Source organism: Pholis gunnellus (assembly GCF_910591455.1).
Source record: "Pholis gunnellus genome assembly, chromosome: 20".
NCBI classification, from domain to species: Eukaryota; Metazoa; Chordata; class Actinopteri; order Perciformes; family Pholidae; genus Pholis; species Pholis gunnellus.
This window is the reverse complement of record NC_136547.1, coordinates 4568458-4578675: the sequence shown is the minus strand read 5'-3', so window position 1 is coordinate 4578675 and position 10218 is coordinate 4568458. Positions and strand designations below refer to the sequence as shown.

The following is a 10218-nucleotide window of genomic DNA, read 5'->3' as shown; positions in this document are numbered from 1 at the left end:
GTCAGCTCCTCAACAGACTATGGATTTTTAGTCCACTCCATTACTAATTAATGCTGGTGGAGTGGGTTGGGGGGGGAAACCTAATCCTGATCAATAGGGTTGACCTTGGGCTGGGCTGAGAGGAGTGTTGTGACTGATCTGTCGCTGAGGCTTATGCGCAGGTCCTCGATTAGTAACGTAGTTCAAAAGAGTAGCTTGATATTTGTTGGGACGTACGATTATCTGCTTTCTTTAGATTTAGATGAGGGCCGATACCACTCGTACGATGTTTGTATGCTAAAGAAGAAGCTAGAGGAAAAGTGCTAAAGGAAGTAAGAAAAGGTTAGCTTAACCGCTAGCTGCTGGAAACAGCCTGTAGCTAGCTCTGTCCAAAAAAAGTATAAATACCTTTAAAAGCTGACGTTATTTTTTTATTTCTTGGTCGGATGCGGTCACTTCCTGGAGTCTCAGTAACCAATAATTAGTGAGCTTTAGAGGTGCTGGTGGGCGGGTTTGGTAACCTTCAGACAGAGCCCAGCTTGCTGGTTTCCCTGTTTCCAGTCTTTATGCTAAGCTAACCTTCATGTTTAGCACAATAGTGTGAAAGTATTTCTTTAACCCTTTTGCTCTAATGACATTGGCTTTACTTTGTCATTGGAAATTTGGAGACAATTAAGCATAAATAAGCATAAAGCATTATCACACCATATTAGGAAGTATCTCATGTGGTATATATATGTTGTGTGTTTGAACAAATATAAAGAACAAAAATAATATATTCACACTATATTATTATTATCAATAACTATTATCTTGACAATAACCATATTATAGTAATATGTCATTAATAATTAAAATATAAATATTTGTTGCTAAATGTTCCTTTAGTTCTTCAAAAAGTCTTTGAAGCAAAATAGAACAAAAACAAAGTTAAGTAGAGTCTCCAGGACCCTAAACATTTTAAATTATTATAATTCTAAATAATGTTCTGAATCTATTTCCCCCTCTTTATTTTATACAATGTTTTTCAATGTGGTCCTTTAATCCTAACTTGATTATTGCAGTATAAGTAACAATTTAATATTGTGTGATTTTAAAAACTCTCAACAATATCATCACAAACCCAGCAGCTTGTAATTGATGTATTTTATTGTGAGATGGGGAGTCATAAAAAAATGAACAAAAAAAAAGGAAAAAGAAAAAAAGAAAAATCACTATAAAAAAGATGAGGGTGTTAAAAGGGGGAGGGGTATATAAAAGGGGGCGTGGTCTTGACATTGACATAGTAACAAATTGGCACAAATAATAACATAAGAACAAATGTCAATATTATTTTGGCTTGGTAAAAAGGACAGTTTGTGTGGTTACGGGTAATCCTTCAATAAAACAGCACACACTCATGCTATTAGACATACGATTAGTTTTCAAAAGTTCAGTAGCTTCATATTAGAGAGGGGAAAGAAAACTAACATGAGAATGGATGCACAGAGGTCATAGGTTCCAATTTTCAGGCTTTCAGGGTGCGAGTTGTTTTCTCGCAAAACATAATTTTATTTGATCGAAAAACATACTTCAGTATGCTGGAGTCTCATATTTCCAGGCTCGTAGTTATTTGCCTTTGTTTTCCATACTAAAATATATTATCGTATTAATACAAACTACAGTCTTGTACACTACATCGTGTAATAAATAACCATAAAGAAATATAAAAAATAAGACACATAAATATAAAAGTTCTCTATGACTAAACAGACATACCCATCTCCTTGGGGGTGGGGATAATACTGCCATAGTGGAAAACATACAGTACACACAAGGAACCAGAACATAAAACAACGTAAGAGACAAAAAAATAATACTGACAGGTAAAAACATCGTTGAATGACACTCCTGGGATTCATATTTGCCTACATTTTGTTACCTGAAGAGACATCTGAGCGTTTCATGGTGTGTTAAACAAGTGCACTGAATGCTGAATGAGCTTTGAAAAGGCAGGACACAGTTAGCAATTAGAACTCATACTTCATCATCCATTTGAACGCATGTGCATCGTAACTCTTTTAGCTGCTCAGATTAGAACTAAAAAGCAGCTTCTCTAAAATCTAGGGTACATGAATACGCGGTAGAACTAACTCTACTCTCTCAGGTGTGGTGGCGAGCCAAAGTCAACAGTATCCCGGCTTATTGGTCGATCTGGGACCCGGCAATACCCGATCATAGCTGCTAAGATTCAATAGCAATATTCAATGGCACTTTTGATATGCATGTTTCTCTTGTTTAGTTTGATTCTGTTTGTTTTTTTGCATATGGCTCGAAGTAGGGGGTAGGCATGGGGAGGGTCAGACAGTTCTCTTGATCACCTTTCTGCTCGCTGTGAACACTTAAAGCAGTAGTTCCACATTTTAAGAAAATACTCTTATTTGCTTTCTGGATGAGAATTAGATGAGAATAATACAACACACTTATCTGTCTGTGAATATGCAGCTGAAGCCAGGACATGATTAGCCTCGTTTAGCATAACTACTACTCACCGGAGGGGAAAAGTCAGAAATAGTCCAGCATGCATTACCGCCACCTACTGGACTGGAGTGTGGAACAGTAGCTGGGCAGGAAACAACTGCTAGCTTTAGCAGTGTTAGCTTTAGCTTTATGTAGCTTTTTTTCCCTCTGTTCTGGTCCTCATACAAAGCTAAACTTAGCTAAGCCAGGACAAACTAAGTTCAGTTAAGCTAAGCTAAGTTTAGCAGCTGCTGGCTGTAGCTGTATAATTATCGGACAGATATGCGGGTTCTTTTCATCTAACTCTCACAAAGAAAAGAACCAAGTTTATTTCCCAAAATGTCAAACTGTTAACTTTAAAACACTGATCTGTAAAAGAAACTTTGACAACAATGAGTCTAAAAGGAAGTAAATGACTGAATAGACCCATCCGCTCTCCCTTGTTATTCTTCTTAAGGCTCACAATCCAATCAAAAGAATATCAAAAAAGAAATGTACTGCTAACATCTGCTAGCGTGATGGTATATCTAGTGCGGTAATACTGAAGGGTGGACAACACAACTCAACTGCTCGATCCATAGGTAAACCAAGCCACTTGTAGTGCACAGGATTTGTCTTATTTTCCTTCCAACTTAATAAAATACTGACTTTTTTTTTTTGTTCATTGGCAATAAAAAGGTATAGAAATATCTCCCAACTGTACAGCTTTTAAAGGTTAAAATATGAGTGATAAAATTAGTAACACTGATAAAAAGAAATGACCCAAGGTGTTTTAGTAATAAAACATTATCTAAAACGTGTCGGCTCTAGCTTCCAAAGTCTGTATAATGCATTTCCTTCGTTTGTTAAAATTTGTGTTCGTCTTCATCTTTTTCTTTACAAATTGATTTTTTTCGGACAGCAACAAGCCGCTCTCCTGCGGAAAGTCACTAGTATTTTTTTTCAGGCACACCTGGGTTTCTACACAGTAGTGAACTGAAACGGACTGTCAGAGTGACCGGACATCATCTCCTGCGTTCTTCCTCCGCACGGGGGGAGGAGGAATCTGATTGTGTCTCGTGGAGGAGTCGGATTCCTCTTTCAGTCAGTATCTCCTTTCTCCTGCAGCGTCTGGTTCTGCTCTCCAGAAACCGTGTCTGTTTCGCCTCCACTCCCCTCTGTGACCTCCACCTCTGCTTTCCCCTCTTCCGTCACCCCTTCCTCTGCATCCATCGCCTCCTCTTCCTCCTCCTTGGCATCCTCCTCTTCCTGAATGCTCTCGAGCACCTCCTCCCGCCTTGAGTCAGCCTCCTCGTCTTGTTCTTTAGCCTCCATCGCTGTCTTCTCCTCCTCTTCTCCGTCCTCCACCAATCCTCTCTCCATCTCCTCCTCATTCTTCTCTTCCTCTCCTCCTCCTTCCACCAATTCGCTCTCCGTCTCCTCCTCATCCCTCTCTTCCCCTCCTCCTCCCTCTACCAATCCTCTCTCCTCCTCATTCCTCTCCTCCCCTCCTCCTCCCTCCTCCAATACTATTTCCGTCTCCTCCTCCTCCTCCTCATCCCCTCCTTCGTCCCCTATCTGCACCACCTGGATGTCATCCATGTCCACCGCTCCCTCCTCCTCGCTCTCCTCGTCCTCCCTTGCGCTGCTCCCTCGCTCGTCCAGGTCCAGCTGGGAGGGCGCCAGGAGCCGCTCCAGCCGGCTCAGTGCCTCCATCTCGGCCTGGGCCTCGCCGTCCTCCTCGGGGCTCTCCCGGCCTCCGCCTTGGCCCTGCGTCTCCTTCTTGCAGTAGGAGTAGCGGTGGTTCATATGCTGGGAGTAGGAGCCCGAGTGTGAGAAGCGCTTGCCGCACTTGTCACACTGGTACGGCTTCTCCCCCGAGTGGAGACGCATGTGTTCGATCAAGTGGTGCTTGTGTTTGAAGGCCTTGCTGCAGATGCCGCACTCGTGAGGTCGCTTCCCTGCAGAGGACAGAGACAATAAAATGTGCGTCAACATTTAGGAGTGAAAACACTGTTGAGTTAAAAAGGCACAGACATGGGAGGAATAAACACTCCAGTGCATTATTGCTCCCCCCCACACCCCCCCGCATTGTTGCATGGAAGGCTGAAACAGTATCTATCATCAGTGTATCCAAGGAGGACATTTCACAACAATACAACAAAATCACAACAATTGTGCTCGCAAACCTTCAAGGAAACTTTATCCAGGCAGGGATCTGCTTTTCACCTCGGGATGAGGTCATTTGGAGCTGAAAACTACGGTTGCAAGCCAGGTATCAGAGTAAGAAAAAAAAGATATAAACGCCTCTGAGAGCGTTGACCTGCACTTGGCCACGGAATCATCATCGTAGAGCAATGCAAATCACTACCAGAGCTCGCCTCTTGCAACACTCGGGGCTTCACATGAGAAGCTGGCAGTGCAGAGGTGGGGAGTTGGCGGAAAGAAATTCCCAGACCTCTTCTGCGCGTGTTGAGTAATACCTGCTGGAATGAAGGTGTCCACCCTTCTTTACGCTGCAGCTCAAAATCCCCCTTTCACTCGCACTCTGACTCATCTCTCCCCAGAACAGCGAGTGCTGGTGAGACAAGTTCCGGTTCGGATGTTTCTGTGATTTGTTTGGCTTGTGTTTTGAGTGTGGGCCTGGGAAACACATGAGAGGTCGTATTTACCCGTGTGTTCGTATTTGTGTCTCAGCAGCGAGCTGCTCTTCTGGAAGATCTTGTCGCACAGGTCGCAGCCGTACATGCCGCCGTCAGTCTTCTTCATCTTCTTCCGCGCGGGGCCCGAGTCGGAGTCGTTCTGCTCCTCCACGGTGGACACGCCCTCTGAGCCCGTGTCCTGCTTCTCCTCCTGGGGAATGTGAAGAAATCACAGATGTATTAAAAATGTTTGGACGATGAATGACTCATAAATGTACCAATACTAATGAACAACTTGTGTTATGGGTGGGCCATCTTTTCCGATACATCCTGTTCCCTTACGAGCACACCTCCAGTTTTCTGCTGTCCCCGGGCTGGTGAAACTCATCTACTGATGCAGCGGAAGAGGATGTGGGGCAATATTAAGGAGATGATATATACACAGAGCTCTTTCGTTTTACAAGGCAGGTCTATGCCAATCCACTTAACACGAAAGTATAATACAACAACAATAAATCAATGAGGCAGGCGGAGGTGTGCCGTTTAAACAGATTCCAGCAGATCAATAGGGGCTCTGCAGTAAAGTGCAGCCTCATGTCCTCTGGGTGACAGCCCGGGAAGATCACTCACACACCCGGAGAGATCTACATCCATCATTAGGCGTCTGCACAATGAAGAACTATTAAGGCCTATCATTTTTTAACAAAGGGCTGAATTCTGACGTTTCTATATATGACTTATTGATTACATTTTGGATGGTTTCACGCTATCTATCATGTCCTGGTGGATTTTGAACAATGAGAAGTAATGATCTGGACTGAGGGGTTTGACTGATCGCTCCTAGAGAGAGAAAAGACAACTTGATTCCAAACCACTTGCTTCTCAAAATGGCTACCGGATTAGTCACTGAGTTCTTTCAAACACTATCTGCTATCAACCGGTTTCCTGAGTCAAACCTGTTTGCTGTGGGTGACCAAACTCCAGCAGCATCGTAGTGTAAAGAGCAACTGTACAGTCAGACCTGTGCCAATGAAACTAGGGTAACAAGACCTCTGAAATGCTGACGAGGCAAATAAAGCTGTGAGCATTTAGAAATCACATCCTCCCTTGTACACAGTAACTGAAGAGTACAGACAAGTAATTCAAGTAATATTTTAGTTCGCTTGTTAAGCTTTCTTGGCAAGAGTCAGATGAGAAGATTGATACCACTCTCCTGTCTTTACAGTAAATATAAAGCTACAGCCAGCCACTTAGCTTAGCACAAGACAGCCAGCCTGGCTTTGTCCAAAGGTAATACAATCTGCCTACTTGCACCTCTAAATCTCACTAATTAAAGAGCTATACTTTATTTAGAGTATCCACTGATTGCCAAGTAATCTCAAATGAATCCATTAGGCATCTATCCATAAAACTATAATGAAACGTTTTCTTTTCTACTGCTCTTTTTCTATGGATCGAGCAAACACGTTAATTATGACATTTGTGAGCTTCAGAGGTGCTGGTTGGTTGAACTTTGGCCAAAGCCCGGCTTGCTGCTTCCCCCTGTTTTCGGTCTTTATGCTAAGCTACATGTAAGCTGACTGGCTGCTGGCTGTATCTTGATGTTTAGCATACAAATATGAGAGTAGTATCTTCTCATATAACTCACAGCAAGGAAGCGAATTAACATATTTTCCAAAATATCAAACTATGCATTTAACAAAGACAGGGACGCTCAACTGTTGCTAATTTGGGGGAAGAAATGATTGCACACCTTCACTCCGTTGAGGTGGATGGTTTCCTGCGTCTCGGTCCCAGCAGGGCTGCTTGCTGTAGTGGTATAGGTGTAAGCCAGCTGGGGGATCAGGATAGTATGTTTGCTGTTAGTGGCGAGTGCCCGTAGGCATTGCATTGTGGTCACAATGTCGAGGGGTTTGGCACCTAGCTGGCTGGCGTACAGTGCGATGGGGCTGACGCCCATGGCTGAGAGTGGCGATGCCTCTTTCTTTGTGCAAGTTAAGTTTAGGGGTTCATCCACATTGGTAGAGCCGGAGGAAGGGGAGGGGTAAACGCGGGCTATAGCCACCACTCTCTCCGCTTCCTCTCTGGCGGGCTTTGGCAGCGACAGGTCTAGGGGTCCCTCAGTGCTCTGGGGAGGCGGGGCTGGGACGGGACCGCCAGCTGTCAGGTTTAGTGGTGAGAGAGAGGCCGGCGTGCTGTGAGTGCCGTTGACCTCCGCTGGGGTGGCTTCTGTCGGGCTGCCCTGGGTCCCGGAAGGGCTCATATTGGCCGTGTCCTTCCCTGGGACCAGAGACACCACACTGCTAGCTTCACAGGTGTCCTCCTCCTCCGAGGGAGGTGTTGGGGCACCCAGTGATATCTGACCCTCCTGCATTTTGTCAAACCACTTCTTAACCACATGGGTTGGCAGGCTGACTGAGTCAGAGATCTTCGCCAGCTCGTCCTTAGTGGGCTCTGCATTTAAAGCAAAGTAGGCCTTGAGCAGGGACAAGAGGTTCTTGGGCTGGTTACAGAGTCCTCCCTCTGACAGCAAGGCAGCGACACCAGACTCAGATTTATCCAGGCCCGCTCCGTTCAGCCTGAGGCCGTCCTTCTTGCAGTGCTTGAGGGCATGGAGTGCTTCCAGCCCACCGGGACAGTTATCACACAGGAGACAAGTTTTAGTGGTCTTTTCCTCTTTTTCTTTAGTTTCATTGGGCCTGGCTCCCCTGATGGTTAGATCCTCGGGGAGCTTCTGGGACTTAAAGGTGTCAGTGGTGGTCTGGCCTGGTGAGGTGGGCTCAGGCTCTTTCTTCAGGTTATGAGCAATGAGCTGGCCCTGGCTGGGGTCCAAACTGTAGTTTATAATGATTTTTGCATTTCCATCCTGGCCCACAATGGGCAGACTGATGGCTGAGATGAGTTGCTGCTGTGCGGGATGGAGCATTCCAGTGGTTAACCCCGAGTTCATCTGCCCCTGGCCTTTGGCATTGCTTTCCAGCACCTGACGAATGACGTTACCGTCCACGGCCACTTTGAGAGCATTCTGCAGGTCTGCCAGGTTGATGCTGATGGGAGACACCAGCCCCACAGTGGGCAGGACCACGGCCTGCACTGTGCCCTGCAGAGAAGCTGCAGCACCTCCATTGAAAAGCCCACCGTTCATGGCGGCCATGGCTGAGGATGTTAACAACGTCGGCTTGTACTCGTAGTCCACTGGCTCGGTCTTGATCTGATTGAGTGGCAGCTGCTCCTGCAGGGGCTTGCTGTGCTCCAGCTTCTCCCTGATCTGGGTGCGGAGGGCCGAGGGTGACGTGGGCAGCGCCGGCGACGTACCCTGGGTCTGGGTTTTGGCGTTCCCCGAGCGCGGTCTGCCGTTGACTGAGATGACGCTGATGCACTTCTTACTGCTGATGTGGGAGCTGTATGAGCCTGAGTGGGAGAAGCGCTTCTTGCAGTTGGAGCACTCGTAGGGTTTCTCTCCTGAATAAAACCATGATGTGTACAACAGAGAGAAAGGAAGGGAGGGGGGGAGGAAACAGATTTCCATTAGTGAATGAAGCTAAATGAGCGAGCTAGGCTATGAGCAGTGCGGTAGGAAAAAGCTCTAATGCATTTCAATGATGCTTAAACGCTGATGTAATGGCACCGTTGGGAAATGCCCCTTTCTAATTGCTGTCCCATAATGCCAAAAGAAACACAATTATGGCACATTAAGGAAGAGCACACGAGGACTGAAACACAATGAAGGACATCTAAATACAGGGAATTGGCAAAAACATAAATATTGGTATATCGGAAACATCTGTGGCCAACAGAGATTAATGGCAAAGACGTGTACAGTATCACGTGCACGCACACACCCATACCCACACACATACACACACACACACACACACACGGGCGGAATGCTGCCATGGTGACAGGGGTTGTCCACTCACCGCTGTGGATGCGTAGGTGCTCCTTCAGATGGTGCTTGTATTTAAATGCTTTGCCACATTCAGTGCACTTGAATTTACGATTGCCTCCCGACTGTGTGATGTGTCTCTGTCAGACCAGGGGAGAGAGGGGGACGTTCAGCGAGATGCACCATGAAAACACAACCTTTGAACTGCTGCTAATTCACGTCGCGGTGTCATTAATCAATCGAGGGGCAAAAGTTCATGTTTGTTTGTCGTGTCTGGAAGCGAGCTGCTGGAGACAACGCTTCCATGTAGGTTTGCATAATTTAGGATCAATTTGTCGGTGCGTAATCGCTACCGCACGCCACTGAAACCTTCCAGCGAACCAATCCAGCCTCACTGACTATTTGTGTAACGTGATGCATATAAATATCTGAATATCAAACTGAAGCACAGAATATATGTCATACAAAGTATACAAATATAGGTAAGTATATATCTAAGTATTTGACTACTTTCTCACTACCTGCAAAAAGTATCTAGTTTGAAAAAAAAAATGCAATTCCACTTTTAACTTACAACACTAAGAGAAGAAAAACTAAATCACAATCACAAGACCATTCAAATATACCAGAAAGGGAGATTTGTAACCAGTGAGGGGTTTTATCAGTATCCAGCCCTGACCAGTTTGTCAATCAGTTGATTTTTTTACCTGATCCCGTCCGCCCTTGTGGACCGTCATGTGCCGTTCCAGTTGAGCGCGGTACGCGAAGCTGTAGCTGCACTCGGGGCAGTTGAAGCTCTCCTCCGTCTTCTCGTGGCGGTACTTGATGTGCTCCTTCAGGGAGCTGTAACGCTTGTAGCCTCGTGCGCAGTACGGGCAGGTGAGCAGCTGAGAGAACGAATCGGGAGTTCCTGGGTGGAAAAAAAACCCCACACGAGAGGAGAGTGTTAGGACATATGTGAGAGTGAAGGGGAGGGGAGGGAAGAGGGGGGTTAAAACACACTCAATCAATAAGGAGGGCTCTTTGATGTTACACAAGGCCTGCCACAGTAACACTCCTCTGCTAGTTCTCCAATCACTGAGAGATCCTCCCCCACAGGTAAACAGCACCCAGGTAACCAAATGGATAAACGCTGATTAGTGATCCATAGTAACCGCCTTCCTGTCCTTGTGGAAATTGCGTGCTCGGCTGCCGATGCAGGACCGGAATATTTTTTTTTTTTTGCTTTTCTGC

The 10218-nt window shown here is 45.7% G+C and overlaps 1 protein-coding gene across 1 annotated transcript in view; it reads right to left on the bottom strand.

The window, feature by feature from the left end:
* Positions 1 to 1144: 1144 nt before the first annotated feature.
* Positions 1145 to 10218, bottom strand: part of zeb1b (zinc finger E-box binding homeobox 1b) — a 47123-nt gene continuing 38049 nt past the window's right edge. Inside the window, exons 4-8 of the mRNA XM_079181119.1 lie at positions 9693 to 9895; positions 9020 to 9125; positions 6853 to 8561; positions 5130 to 5310; positions 1145 to 4418 (exon numbers count right to left, since the gene is read on the bottom strand). Of these exons, the coding sequence (XP_079037245.1) occupies positions 3559 to 4418; positions 5130 to 5310; positions 6853 to 8561; positions 9020 to 9125; positions 9693 to 9895 (3059 nt within the window). The 3' untranslated portion in view covers positions 1145 to 3558. The remainder of the gene's footprint in view (positions 4419 to 5129; positions 5311 to 6852; positions 8562 to 9019; positions 9126 to 9692; positions 9896 to 10218) is intronic.